Source organism: Takifugu rubripes, chromosome 4 (genome assembly GCF_901000725.2).
Source record: "Takifugu rubripes chromosome 4, fTakRub1.2, whole genome shotgun sequence".
NCBI lineage: Eukaryota > Metazoa > Chordata > Actinopteri > Tetraodontiformes > Tetraodontidae > Takifugu > Takifugu rubripes.
Window position 1 is genome coordinate 15,841,312 of NC_042288.1, and position 14,332 is coordinate 15,855,643.

At 44.6% G+C, this 14,332-nt stretch overlaps 2 protein-coding genes across 3 annotated transcripts; both read left to right on the plus strand.

Annotated features, from left to right (window-relative positions):
• Window positions 1-150: 150 nt before the first annotated feature.
• On the plus strand, window positions 151-2,276 carry gpatch11 (G patch domain containing 11). 2 transcript variants are annotated; one of them, XM_029835216.1, is made up of 9 exons: window positions 151-326; window positions 524-750; window positions 839-880; window positions 979-1,099; window positions 1,185-1,275; window positions 1,416-1,526; window positions 1,660-1,741; window positions 1,820-1,886; window positions 1,919-2,276. In XM_029835216.1, exons 1-8 carry the CDS (start codon window positions 277-279, stop codon window positions 1,873-1,875), a joined length of 780 nt encoding a protein of 259 aa, XP_029691076.1. In that variant the 5' UTR covers window positions 151-276; the 3' UTR covers window positions 1,876-1,886; window positions 1,919-2,276. The 2 variants fall into 2 exon arrangements, with proteins under 2 accessions (XP_029691076.1, XP_003976175.1); XM_003976126.3 differs by having other exon boundaries at window positions 1,820-2,276.
• Window positions 2,277-2,333: 57 nt separating this feature from the next.
• On the plus strand, window positions 2,334-14,332 carry eif2ak2 (eukaryotic translation initiation factor 2-alpha kinase 2). Its single transcript, XM_029835657.1, has 30 exons — window positions 2,334-2,468; window positions 3,079-3,211; window positions 3,273-3,427; window positions 3,511-3,628; window positions 3,848-3,909; window positions 3,996-4,052; window positions 4,135-4,177; window positions 4,263-4,318; window positions 4,407-4,526; window positions 4,717-4,827; window positions 5,208-5,406; window positions 5,483-5,623; window positions 5,726-5,824; window positions 5,919-5,981; window positions 6,128-6,236; window positions 6,365-6,391; window positions 9,082-9,244; window positions 9,605-9,737; window positions 9,799-9,953; window positions 10,037-10,154; window positions 10,440-10,462; window positions 10,676-10,712; window positions 11,738-11,778; window positions 11,835-11,954; window positions 12,019-12,147; window positions 12,222-12,426; window positions 12,860-12,988; window positions 13,083-13,181; window positions 13,273-13,335; window positions 13,624-14,332. The coding sequence occupies exons 1-30, from the start codon at window positions 2,368-2,370 to the stop codon at window positions 13,744-13,746; spliced, it is 3,132 nt and encodes a 1,043-aa protein (XP_029691517.1). The 5' UTR covers window positions 2,334-2,367; the 3' UTR covers window positions 13,747-14,332.

Here is a 14,332-nt window from a genome sequence, read left to right on the forward strand (position 1 = left end):
ATAATAATCACACACAAAAAACCGTTATAACAGAAATCTATTTATTTATATATTTGCTGTGATGTCTATACTAACTTACAGTGACGCGAAAACTAGTTTTACAGTTATTACTCGAGTGTATCGGAACCATCGCCAACACGGTGAACCTGTACCTTGTAGCTACTCGGAAGGTTTACGGGAGCGTTCCAAACATCCGCGTCGCAAATACAAACGACAGAAGCTACGCTGCAGCTTAAATCCATTTTTTTCTGTATTACCTTTCCTTTTAGGCCCATAATGTCTGATGAGGAAGATGATTATATGTCTGATGCATTTCTCAGTAAAATGTAAGCATTGTTTGTGTTTACTGTACATTTTAACAGTACTTTGTGTCTATATATCATATAGAATATCACGGCCGTTTGTCCTACTAATATACAATATTCTTATGCTTTGAAGCGTGAGTTGTGAAAAAATAATAATACTAGTGCACTAATGCAAAACCCATTTCTTGTACATGCTAAACGTGTTTTCTGTATTTTAGCCAAGACGTGAAACCGGGTGTGAGCATGGTGAGGCGAGTAAAGGAAAGCATAAAGAAAGAGATAAAGCAAAAGGAAGCAAACACGAAGAGCCGTCAAAAGACCTTAAAGGAGCAAGAGAAAGAAAGTAGAGAAGCAGCTTTACAAAACTCAATCAGCACTGAAAACAAGGGCTTTGCATTACTACAGAAAATGGGTTATAAAAGTGGCCAGGGCCTCGGGAAGCAGGGTAAATGTCTTCCTCACCCAACACTTACTTTTAATGCTTGTTTTTTTTAATTGTAGCATTTTTAAATGTTTCCCTTTTCTCTTTTCAGGAGCAGGGAGAGTTGATCCAATTCCCTTAAATATAAAAACAGGTTGGCAATACACCTTTTCCAAGGTGTACTTCAGTACTGTAATGTATATAATCAGATTTCTGAGAGTTTTATGTGCTTTCTTTTATCACTTGAATCAGACAGAGGTGGTCTTGGAATGGAAGAGATGAAGAAAAGAAAAGCTGAAGAAGAGCTAGAACATTATCGACAGAAAATAAGAGCCAAGCAGCACTTTGAGACAAGATCTCTGGAAAATTTTAGGTGATAATTACAGCTGTCAATGAAATGCATTATGTCTTCAGCTATTACTTTCTGGGTTTGGATATAATGTTATGTTTCCTTACAGGACCAGAGTAAGGACAGAGAGAGAGGAGAGAAAAGTTGAAGGAGACCTGAGAAGAAGTCAGCGAGCTTGTGAGCAGCTTGACAGTCAGAAAGTTAGAGAATTTCTATATAATGGGGTCACAGTTTTTAAAATGTAAATATGTAATGGAAGTAAATCTGCACTGTGGAACACATTTTATTCATTGCAGAAAAAACTCTATTTTGACAGTTGACCCTCCAGTTATCTTTTCAGAGCATTGCTGTCCCAAGGGAAGATTGGTACTGGCCTAAAACAGAATCTAATGATGAGGAAGATGTTCAGGATGAAGAAGAGCAAGAGGTCGAGGACGACGTGGACTTGACAGTTAGTATTACTTTTGTAGTTTTAATGTGTATTTCTAAAAGATAGCCAAAATAAATTTTCAGTAATAATTCCAGAATAATTTCACATTTTAGGGTTGAACCTTATAGTTTTGGTGTTTGGATTTCTTTTACAGTCCTCTGACAAGCTGCAAATTCTGACATCTTATTTAAGAGGAGTCCACTTCTATTGCATATGGTGTGGCACCACCTATAATGGTGAGCGAGGCAGAAACATAGTGGCCATATTGTGGTTGCAACTGTCTTTGCTGATACAGCTCTGTTTACACTGCACAGATGAGGATGACTTGGGTTCAAACTGTCCAGGAGATACAGCAGGAGACCATGAGTGAAGAGCGTGCACATCATAGAGCGTGCACATCGTAGAGCGTGCACATCGTAGAGCGTGCACATCGTGACCCTGTGATGACTCCTGGTTGTAACAAGCAGTTCACGCAATGACGTGATCAGAACTGGACGTCACTGATGCTACTACACATGGATGATCAGCTTGTGGATATGTTTAAGATATCTTTGTACAATGTATATGTACATAAATATGCACACTGTAAAGATGGTAGATGTAGTTTTTATAATTTAAACAATATATACATTTACATGAATCTCATGGAGCATCAAGGGTTGTGCATGTTTCCTGATGGAATTATTCATTTTCTTTCATGTGGATTTTTTTCCCCAGCTCATTTAATTTGTTGTAAATGTGTGGATATTAAAAAAAACTCTATTTCCCATCAGCCTTTGCTACATCACGTTACAAACGGTGACGTTTCGCGGAAGTCGAGAAAACGAAAGTAACGCCGACGACCGAAACTTCCTATTTAATAATGGAGAATTATGTGGCCAGATTAAACGAATACGCGCAGGAAAACCGGCTCAGTTTACAGTATCAAGATGTTGGATGTGACGGTCCTGATCACCTTAAAACGTGAGTTACTGGTTTCCATTCAAGTGCGAGCTGCTTTAGAAGGAACGTTGATCTAATTTGTGCCAGTGAAAATGAGTGTTGGATAACTTCATCTGTACTTAGAATGGTACTGAATAAGACAAACTATTTAAGCTTTTAACTGACCAAATAATTGCTCCATCTACACAGCACTCACAAGCATAGTCAGTTATAACAATGTAATAAACATTGTACACTTACCGTAGTGTTGCTCATTACGTCACACGATGGACGTCAAACTCCATTTTTGCGCCTCCATATCCCGATGAACTCCTCCTTTCGTCCAGAGGAGCTGTATAAATGTTCAGACCTTAAAGCTCATGGCAGCGTGAGCTGATGCTGATCCCATCCAAGAATTGGCCAGCAATGAAGCTGCACATGTGTGAAGGTGCAGTGTCTTTGCTGCTCCACCTGTGCAGACCTTCTTGCTCAAACCGACCTGGCCGTTCTCCTGAGATCCCCATTATTTTAGGAGAATGTTGTGTAAATACTACAGTTCATTGCTCGCCTACCTGTGAGATGATTCTGCATGCACGTGCATCATTTTTGGGATGTTAATGTATGATGCTAGCCTTTTATAAACTCTCTTCAGGTTTAGAGTAAGAGCAGTCATAGATGATCAGGCCTATCCTGAAGGCCTTGGCAAAAACAAGAAAGAAGCCAAAAAGAAAGCAGCTGAAAATGCCTGGAGAGCCTTGATGCAGGAGCACCGCGACTCTGAAACAGTAAGAACAGTGAGACTTCAGACAGCCTGTGTGAATATTGATGCACTTCAACATATTTCAGCAGACTGAAAATGCAGGACAAAGTCCATCGACGCCCAGTCAGGCCCCGATCACTCGGACTAACTTTGTGGCCTGGCTTAATGAGTATGGTCAGAAAAACCGAGTGAGCGTAAAATTAGTGGAGTCAACAAGACCGGGGCTTCGCGGAGCTGAGCTGTAAGCATCTGCACTGCATCTTCAGTCCTTCTGGCTCCGTCACCGACGCTCTAAATGCTGTTGCATCGTTTGTGCGTCGTTAGGTGCTGTAGGTTTGTGGTTGGTGATCAAGAGTATCCCGATGCTGTGGGGAAAACCAAGAGAGAAGCCAAGGAGGAAGCTGCTAGACTGGTATATAATGAGATCTGTGGCGCTGAGGAGGTAGGTTGGCTTTAGCGGCTGCTTCCAAGCTATCAAAGATACATTTTTATCAATCACAGCTACCAAAAATGTTATTTGCAAGGGCGGATTGGTGAAACCATCCCAGCGAATCAACTCTGGCAGCTCCCAAAGCTGAATGTGTCAGAAACCTGGTGAACACAAGAAAAAATGAACAAACAGATAAAACTCACGACTTTGCAACTCATCTTGTGCTTTCAGCCGACCTGCTGCGACGTGGCTGGGGACGTGCTGGCCGGGGCGTCCACGCCCAAAAGCACCATGTGAGGCACTTATGGGATTAGATCAATTGATATAGCTGGTATTTTACTAATATGTGTATATATATATATATACTTGGTTCTCCAAGTGAAGCCTGTGAGATGCTCGATACCAAACAGAGCTCTGATGTCAAGCGCAGAATAAGGTTATTCCATCTTCTCCTGTACTTCCATATTTTAATAGTACATCTATATTTCACCTCATCTTTTATTGTGTTTTTATGTCAGACTTGCACCAAATTTCCTGAACGTCCGTAGGAACAGCAAAGAGGTCAAGCAACAAATGAACCACCTTCATTTTGAAATTGAGTTGATTTGTAACATTTTAATCCTATATAATAAATCTCTTTATTTAGGAAAACATGTCCAACTTCAGTGACAAGATGAGATTGAACGAGGAAACACCGTCCAGGTAAGAAACCAAAGGCTGAATTGCAGTTAGACAGTAAATAACAGACTTCACCTGTTATTTTGGTCTAAACAATGTTTTATCTCCAAAGGTTTACATCAGAATTCAACTCCATCGTTCTTCTGGCACAAGGAAGCTTTGGTTATGTTTACAAGGCCAGAAGCAAACTGCTGGGAAAGGAGATGGCTGTGAAGATCGTGCACTGCGACGAGTGAGTTAGTGAGTTAGTTAGTGAGTGAGTTAGTGAGTGAGTTAGTGAGTGAGTTAGTGAGTTAGTTAGTGAGTTAGTTAGTGAGTGAGTGAGTTAGTTAGTGAGTGAGTTAGTGAGTTAGTTAGTGAGTGAGTTAGTCTGAAACCAGCGTCGCAGCCGGCCACAGTCAAAGGCTGTTTTTGCTCTCCAGCTTCAGGAAAGCTCTTCGAGAGGTCCAGGCCTTATCGGAACTCAATCACCCCAATATCGTTCGCTACTACACGTGTTGGTTGGAGGATGCAGGATACGAGGGCCGACTACGGTAAGTCCTCCCGCTGGATATTATGGTCTGCCCGCCAACCGGAGAGAAGCGTGGGCCCTGAAGTCTGAACGCTGTGATCATCCACATTTGACAGAAGCGCTGCGTTATAATTATTCTAGATTATTCCCGCCCTCTCGGACGTGTTTCTGGGACTATTATGGCGTCACATTGGAATTCTTTTTTCCAGGTTTTGGAATTTTATTTTTCTTGGTTGTGGTTAGACGTCATCTGATTTCACTCCTCAGGATTTTGAACTTGAATTATAGTGTATTGGGAAACTACGGGTCGTACTTGTGAGGGCGCTGAACGCTCACCTGGAAACTCTGCTCGCTTCCTACGTTCAGCCGAAGTCTGATTGTCTGCTTCTCTTCACTGTCCAGATCAGCCCAGGATTCAACGCTCAAGTACCTTTACATCCAGATGGAGCTGTGTTCCACTGAAACCCTCAGGAAATGGATAAATAAAAAGAATCGAAATCAAAACCAGTGGCGGAAAGAGGAAAGTCTCTCGGTTTTCACACAAATAGTCAGTGGAGTTGAGTACGTCCACTCCCGTAAGTTCATCCACAGGGATCTGAAGGTGAGGTGGACACCACCAAACCCTGTGAGGTGGCTCCAGGCTGGAGGCTGATGCTGCTTCATTTCTGCCCCTGCAGCCGGAAAACATCATGTTCAGCTCGAATAAAGAGGTGAAGATCGGAGACTTTGGCCTGGTTACTGCTGAGGCTGATGATGCTGCGGACCTTGTGAAAAGAACGGTCTACAAAGGAACCCCCCGGTACATGGCGCCCGAACAAGTGAGCCCTCTGTAACCGGTGCCCACATTAAAAAACTGTCTTTTCCTAGAGCGAGGCCGTAACAGTCTTTTCTGTCTGTATTGTGTTCTCGGTTAATGTCAGAAGGAAAAGGAAACGTACGACCGAAAAGTGGACATATTTGCTTTGGGCTTGATTTATTTTGAGCTCCTTTGGAACTTCTCCCATGAAGAAAGGAGAGAGGTGATTTAATCGCTGTTCCCTCACTGAGCACTTCTTAGTTAGCTTACACCTGCTTCTCTAAAGCAGCGCTAACAAAGCTGCTTCCTCCCTGCAGGTTTGGAAGAACATCAAGACCCAGAAAACTCCTGCAGCGTTTTCAGGGAGTTATCCCTTTGAGGTACAGCCGCATTTTACGTTTGCTCGTTACCTCTTTCCACAATAATGGCATAAACCCCCCAAACTGGTGAAATGTGCTTGTGTGAAAGGAAGAAATGCAGGTTGGTCAACTGAGGTCACAACAGTCTTTGGTGTTTGTCCTCGCAGGACCAGCTGATAAAGAGGATGCTGAGCATGAAGCCAGAAGATCGACCTGAAGCCGAGGCCGTGAAGAGGGAACTCGAGCACAATCCCTCCTGCGAGAGAACCACTGTCTGATGATGGATGGATGCCTGTTGCCTCTTGGGAGAAAACTGAGAGTCGTTTTTAGTTGAACAAAATAAGATTTAGATTTCATTTTAGTGCTGGGTGGCCTATGGATTTTCTGCTCCTGGTCCTGGAAAGGGAACACCCCTCTCAAGCTCAAAGGGGGTGAATCCTGTTCGGGAGCTAGCAGAGCTTCTTACTGACATCAAGGCTATTGGAAGCGCCTGTGTCCATTTCATTCCACTGTGAGCACATATCTTGCCAGTTTTGCTCTTCAGTGTTTGATTCATTCTTTCTACCTTCGCCTAACGCCTTCTCTACTTCTTGTAAATCTTTATTCTTAAAATGAGTTCTATTATCAGACCTAATTTGTTTGGGGAAATCATGTGTCGGATTAATCAAAAATTTAATAACACTTTTTGCATCTTCCGCTTTTACGGGAACCGCCTCTGGCCAGCCAGTGTATGCATCCACTGCCACCAAGAGGTATCGGAACCCATTGACTCTGTCTATCATGTCGGTGAAATCTATCATTTTCTTGCTCTGTCATGGGGGCAACTGGAAACTTGCCCTCGTGTGGTCGAATTGTTGATTTTACATTAAATCGTGTGCATATTGAACATTCTCTGCATCATTCGTGGTTTCCCGCAGTGTGTCAGGCCGTGGGCCTCTTCCAGAACCCTAACCCTAACCCTACCAGACCGGGCGGGAGAACAGGTCTGCCGTCTGGGCCCCGCCAAATTCCTTCAACTTTCACAGCCCCCCTTTTCCTTCCAAACTGTTTTTTCATGTGGAGAAGCTTCTTCTTGATCACAACTAAGTCTTTCCCTGTCGTATCTTGGAAGAATTTCATGAACTGTTTTCTCTGCCAACAACAAATTGTAACCTGGTTTATAACCTGCTGCCTTCTTTGCTGCCTGATCTGCCGCCTCATTACCTCTTCCCTCCAGAGAGTTCTCCTTGCTGTGACCTTTGCACTTTACGACTGCGACCTCTGCTGGTTCCATGAGTGCCTGTGCCAGTTGCCTCATCTCTGCTTCATGTTTTATAGGAGATCCTGATGGTGTGTTAAAACCTGCCCGCAACCATTGACAACGTTCTAACTGGATAGCTCCCACTACATATGCTGAATCTGTATAGATGGTCACTCTCTTTCCCTTTGATATTTCTAATGCTGTAATAACTGCCTTCAATTATGCAAGTTGTGCTGACTCTTTACCTAGAATCTTTCCTGTTTCCACTTCCTCAAAATCTTCTTCTGATTTTCTAACTATTGCATAGGCAGCTTTCAGCCCCTCCTATGTGTGTCTGAAACAACAGCCATCTGTGATTAGTATTTCTTCTGGATCCTTAAAGGCTCCATCTTAAGATCTACTCTGATTCTTTCACCTTTCTTCACTTTCTCCTCACATCTGTGTGGTTCACCCTCTCCCATACCATCTGCCATATTGATCCCTTCATGAGTGTATGTTATGTGTGGTGCCGTTAAAATCTTGTCCATCCTGGTCTGTCTAAGTGAGGTCATGGTGAATGCTGCTGAGCTGACCAGTGATACCACACTATGTGTTGTAAGAACTGTCAGAGCGTGACCCATCACTAAATGTGCTGTTTTTTGTAAAGGTTTTGCTAGCCCTGCTACATGCTTTACACACGGTGGCTGCCTGTTTTCAATGGGTCCAGCATTATACTTGCATACATTAATACTTTCCTGTTACCCCCTTTTTTCTGAAAGAGAACACCATTTACTGTATGTTCTCCTTCAGAAACATCCAAAAAGAAAGTACAGTATCTTTATATTCCGGAATGGCAAAACATGCAGATGTCGTGAGTGCAATGAACGCTTTCTCTCCCTCAGTTGTCCATGTTAGCCGGGCTGTCACATCACGCATTCCCTGTTCATTCACCATTGCACGTAGGGGCGTAGTCTTTTCTGAATATGCAGGAATAAAATGTCTACTATAGCTCGTGAGACCCAGAAATGACAACATTTCCTTTACAGTCTCTCATACCACTCATCCTGTTCAGCAAAGTCGACCTGCGCAGCCACACCTTCAGGCCCAACACACAAACACGGTGATGTAATCATCCAGAAATTTCCCTATAACTTTTCTCTAAACGCATCCTGATACACCTCATTATTCTCACGGTCGTAAAATAGGGTGACATGATAGGGATCAACTGGCGGGGCAAAGGGACCCAGCATCGACAGCCAGGGCCTCCAGCTCTGAAACAATGCCAAAACCCCGACACCAGGTGAGGTCTCAAGTTCTCCCCAATAAATGTCCGCCCGCACCCCCTGTTCTGGAGAGGGTGTCACACTCATCAGCATTTGTCCCTTCACACCTTGGTGTGGAATACAGCAGTTCAGGTTAGGGTTAGGGTTAGGGTTAGGGTTAACCCTAACCCTAACCCAGGGTTTCCCTAACCCAGGGTTAGGGTTAGGGTTAACCCTAACCCAGGGTTACCCTAACCCTACCACAGTCCTCAAATTCCCACAGCCGTTGGTAATGACCATTTCCGAAGGGTTAGGGGTTTTGTTTGTTCGTTTTAGAAAATAGCGTCTGGTTTTAATGATTAACCAGTGATAAAACCAATGTGCAGAGTTCTAAAAGTGTCAAGAGGTGGCAGAGTTCCCGCAAATGTAGCCAACACGTGCGGTCGAGACTTTAGCTTCAGCTTTTACAGCACTACAGTAAAACTCTTAATGGGTGTTAAAAATAAGAAGAAGAATGCTGATTAATCACAAATAATGTTTTAAAATAATATAATAAATAAAATAATGTTTTTGTTTCATTTCTTGTCAAATTATTTTGTTAACGCGTCGATATCTGGAAACGGTGACGTCATCGGACAAGGAAACGAAACTCAGGACAGAAGCCCGAAAGATACGAAGCACTTCAGCTCTCCTCACTTCACCATGGAAAACTACCTGATTATCTTAAACGAGCACACGCAGAAAATGCGGTGGAAGCTGCAGTTTGAAGATGTTGGATGTGACGGTCCGGATCACAACAAAGTGTGAGTTTTAGCAGGTGACGTGTGAGCAGACCTGAGAGGAGCTGTTAGAACCTGTATGACATGAAAGGTTTCAGTGGAATCGGGCTCTAATTGGTGTCTATTCTGGATTGTTTTTAAAATAAAGAGCCGAAGTGATTCTCCGATTTAGACCTTTATTATTATAGATTGCAGGATTCCTGTGCATGTGTGTGGTGACTGTATCTGCTTTCACTGAATAAGAAGAGCTATTTACATCTTTAACTCAACCAATACCAGTTCCATAATTATGCCATCATATTCCCTGTGAGATGATTCTGCATGCACGTGCATCATTTTTGGGATGTTAATGTATGATGCTAGCCTTTTATAAACTCTCTTCAGGTTTAGAGTAAGAGCAGTCATAGATGATCAGGCCTATCCTGAAGGCCTTGGCAAAAACAAGAAAGAAGCCAAAAAGAAAGCAGCTGAAAATGCCTGGAGAGCCTTGATGCAGGAGCACCGCGACTCTGAAACAGTAAGAACAGTGAGACTTCAGACAGCCTGTGTGAATATTAATGCACTTCAACATATTTCAGCAGACTGAAAATGCAGGACAACGTCCATCGACGCCCAGTCAGGCCCCGATCACTCGGACTAACTATGTGGCCTGGCTTAATGAGTATGGTCAGAAAAACCGAGTGAGCGTAAAATTAGTGGAGTCAACAAGACCGGGGCTTCGCGGAGCTGAGCTGTAAGCATCTGCACTGCATCTTCAGTCCTTCTGGCTCCGTCACCGACGCTCTAAATGCTGTTGCATCGTTTGTGCGTCGTTAGGTGCTGTAGGTTTGTGGTTGGTGATCAAGAGTATCCCGATGCTGTGGGGAAAACCAAGAGAGAAGCCAAGGAGGAAGCTGCTAGACTGGTATATAATGAGATCTGTGGCGCTGAGGAGGTAGGTTGGCTTTAGCGGCTGCTTCCAAGCTATCAAAGATACATTTTTATCAATCACAGCTACCATTTCTTTTAGAAAATGTCTATCGGCTTCTTCCACATTAGTGATGGAGTCAGATGTTCATTTAAGTAGAGTTTATTACAATAGATTATCAGCAAGATGGAAGGAAAACCAATGCCCCGCCCCCCCCCCGGGGGCAGGAGGGGGTCCAGCATGAAAGAACATGTGCATGATTTTGCAATTCATTGGAAGATGTAAAAATTGTGTTACTCTTTGTTGTTGCAGACTTCCTGGACTCAAGAAACCAGGTAGGAAAAAGATTTCCAGATTGTTAAGAGCTTAAAGTCACATGTGCAGCGAGGAGACATTTTTATAGATCTGCACATTAAATGAATGAAAGACAAAAACAGCAGCAAGGAAACAGCCATAAATATGATGAAATATAGATCTACGTGTAAAGACTCGCACCCAGCGCACCTATCAACCACTTGTCTGTTTTCCCTTCTCTCATTGTCATAAAGCTCCGGCGTTGACAGCGAAACATCAGCTTCCAACCAGGTCTGTAAAAACCTCTTATGATAAACAACAGCTGGTGACTGGGGAGACGCAGAGTTTGTAATGTGCTATTTATAAAGAAGGGTTAGGGTTACGTTGGAATAGAGGGAATGAACACAAGGCGAACCCTCTGGGACGTCTTCAGATGGGACATCCGGGGCGGGGGGGGGGGGGGGGCAAGGTGAGACAGGAAAGAAGGTGAGACAGGAAACATGGTGAGACAGGCAAGAAGGTGAGACAGGAAACATGGTGAGACAGGAAACATGGTGAGACAGGAAACAAGGTGAGACAGGCAAGAAGGTGAGACAGGAAACATGGTGAGACAGGAAACATGGTGAGACAGGCAAGAAGGTGAGACAGGAAACATGGTGAGACAGGAAACAAGGTGAGACAGGCAAGAAGGTGAGACAGGAAACATGGTGAGACAGGAAACATGGTGAGACAGGCAAGAAGGTGAGACAGGAAACATGGTGAGACAGGAAAGAAGGTGAGACAGGAAACATGGTGAGACAGGAAACATGGTGAGACAGGAAACATGGTGAGACAGGCAAGAAGGTGAGACAGGAAACATGGTGAGACAGGCAAGAAGGTGAGACAGGAAACATGGTGAGACAGGAAAGAAGGTGAGACAGGAAACATGGTGAGACAGGAAAGAAGGTGAGACAGGAAACATGGTGAGACAGGAAACAAGGTGAGACAGGCAAGAAGGTGAGACAGGAAACATGGTGAGACAGGAAAGAAGGTGAGACAGGAAACATGGTGAGACAGGAAAGAAGGTGAGACAGGCAAGAAGGTGAGACAGGAAACATGGTGAGACAGGAAAGAAGGTGAGACAGGAAACATGGTGAGACAGGAAACAAGGTGAGACAGGCAAGAAGGTGAGACAGGAAACATGGTGAGACAGGCAAGAAGGTGAGACAGGAAACATGGTGAGACAGGAAAGAAGGTGAGACAGGCAAGAAGGTGAGACAGGCAGGTCAGGAGCTGGGAGACTGGAATGTGACAGCTGTGTCTTTGGAATGTTTCAGGATGCCGACCCAGACAGGGACACAGGGACCAGATATTCCAGGTGCGTCAGCTGCTTCCTCCTCCACGCCGCTCCCTCTAACTGCTCCATTTCTCCAGGTTCACCGAGGAGTTTGAGGACATGGGGTTTCTGGGTCGCGGTGGGTTTGGTAAAGTTGTCAAAGCGAGAGATAAAGTCCTCCAGAAGGTTTACGCTGTAAAGATCGTCCAGCGTAGAAGGTGAGGGTGTTACCGTCGCCGTTGGGGATGTGATTGGGAAGTGACTGATCTTCGTTCTGTTTAGGAAGTGTCTCCGAGAGGTGGAGGTCCTGGCTGAGTTGTTACACCCTAATATCATCCGTTATTACTCCTGTTGGGAGGAAGAAACAGGATTTGAGAACAGCTCAACAGGCTCTTCTCTCAGCTCCTCCCTGTAAGTCCTCAGCTTCTCAACGTTCCGCTTCCAGACCTCTCACCGCTCTTCCTCTTGTTACTCTTTTGAACCAGGTCGGCAGAAAGTTCAGCATCCTGCTACCTGTATATTCAAATGGAGCTGTGTGCCAATAAAACACTGACTAAGTGGATTTGTGATAAGAATTCCAAATCCCCAAAATCTTCCACGAGGAGACAGGAGAGTGCCGAGATCGCGCTCCAAATAACACGTGGACTGGTGTACATTCACTCCATGGGCTTCATCCACAGAGACCTGAAGGTGAGACAGGCTCTTCAGCAATAGTTTATGCAGGAATAATCCGAAAGGTCAGAGAACCCAGACAGGAACCCTGAATGTGGCCCAGCAGGGGGCCGATATCCAACCCCAACAACAGTGGCTTTTCTGCCCTCCAGCTCAGATGGGTGAGGCCAGGAGCCAGGCTTTCAGATGATGGAGCCATGTTTGGGTCTAGGGTTCATGAGCTTGGAGTGAGAGAGTGCTGCTGCCCCCCCTCCTGGACCAGTACCACGAGACCTTCAGTCTGGACCTTCAGTTGATGCTCGAGGCTCCCTGAGAAGCGTCAAACTTCCCCTTTATTAAGAAAAGACCTCCCAGAACCAAAACCCAGATCTGAACATGGCTCCACTCCAATGGGAATGTCAGTAGTTTGGTTCTGGTTTTACTGTTTATTCCTTATTTTTCTATTTTCAAGCCTGACAACATCCTTTTTGGCCTGGATGGACAAGTGAAGATTGGGGACTTTGGTCTGGTCACCACAGAAAATGCTGATGACAACAGAACCGTGGACGTCGGGACCAGGTCTTACATGGCTCCTGAACAAGTGAGGCCCCGCGAGAATCCAAACTACAGAATTACCACAAATAAAATGACCAGTGTGTGAGACGGGATTTGAGATGAAGCTCTTGTCATCGTAGAAAATGGACGATTATGACAGAAAGGTGGACATATTTTCCCTGGGGCTGATCTTCCTGGAGCTCTGGTGGAGAGTCTCTACTGGCATCGAGAGGGCAAAGGTCAGCTGTGGAGATGAGGACCTGCACCCTGCTTTCATGAGCATTTAACCTTTGTTTTTCCTTCTTTCCGGGTTTTCCTCCTGGATGACAGCTTTTCGAGGAGGCCAAAAGTCAGAGGTTCCCCAAGGAGTTTCAACAACGTTTCTTTGAAGAGGTAAAGTTCTATTTGCCAAAGAAGGTGAAACCTTTAAGGAAGAAAACGTGTCATTGAACTTTCCTTTGATGTCCCTGATGGATCGCGGGACGGTGCGCAAGCACCGGAATCATTCGCAGGACGTCAGGAGATGGTTGCACCAGGTTTAGCTGGAATTGCTAAACCTTCAGAGAGGTCGCAGCAGCACCTGATCAAACGGACCGGGTCACCCACCACAGAACCACCCGGAAACAGGCGTCTGACTGGATGAAAATGAGATTATTTCTTTGTTCTCTGCCTCTTTCGCAGATGCGGCTGATCCGGATCATGTTGTGTAAAACACCAGCGCTCCGCCCGGAAGCAGCGCAAGTGAAAGACCGGTTGACCGATATGATCAGAGGGCAGCAGGGGCCCCAGACTCACTCTGTGTAGGGGGACGTGGAAGTCATGGCCATTCCTGGTCATTCCCGGTCATTCCTGGTCATTCCCGGTCATTCATTCTATTGTTTTGTGTCCCGATTTTTCTTTTCTTTCTTCTTGAGCACTTTATTCCTTCCATTTCACGCGGAGGCAGGATGGTGTTATTACTGTTGACTGTTATTACTATCATGAGTATTACCACTGTTGTTTTGATGCAATCATGAACCTTAACAACACGCACACATGCACAAATCTACTGTTGTTATTTGTAACTGAAATTCCTGAATTGTTGTTTGCATCATGGGACGTATTTTAACCCGACAGAGCTTTGAAACCTTGAAACTGTGCAGCTCGTGTGATGCACCAGGTTACAGCTCAACGCTCCGTTGACCTGCAGGTCGCTGGTTCAAAGCTCTGGAACGCTGTTTAAATTCAACAAATTAGCAGGAACTCAAAGCTGTGCAACAGATTTCATGGTTCTGTTTGTCGAGCAAAGCTGAATTTTTCTCTTTACACTTCATTTTTCTGCTTATTTTATCGTATCTGCTCAGAACTCATGAATTGTGTATCTTAAATAAAGTTCCTTGGTACTGTTGAA

What these genes read in the sequence shown, in the direction of transcription:
- eif2ak2 (XM_029835657.1), top strand. Translation starts at nt 2,368, where the DNA reads ATGGAGAATTATGTGGCCAGATTAAACGAATACGCGCAGGAAAACCGG. An exon ending in TCCACGCCCAAAAGCACCAT is followed by an intron (nt 3,910 to 3,995) that starts GTGAGGCACTTA and finishes TGGTTCTCCAAG; the next exon opens with TGAAGCCTGTGAGATGCTCG. An exon ending in GATGTCAAGCGCAGAATAAG is followed by an intron (nt 4,053 to 4,134) that starts GTTATTCCATCT and finishes TTTTTATGTCAG; the next exon opens with ACTTGCACCAAATTTCCTGA.
- gpatch11 (XM_003976126.3), top strand. Translation starts at nt 277, where the DNA reads ATGTCTGATGAGGAAGATGATTATATGTCTGATGCATTTCTCAGTAAA. An exon ending in CCAGGGCCTCGGGAAGCAGG is followed by an intron (nt 751 to 838) that starts GTAAATGTCTTC and finishes TTCTCTTTTCAG; the next exon opens with GAGCAGGGAGAGTTGATCCA. An exon ending in TCCCTTAAATATAAAAACAG is followed by an intron (nt 881 to 978) that starts GTTGGCAATACA and finishes CACTTGAATCAG; the next exon opens with ACAGAGGTGGTCTTGGAATG.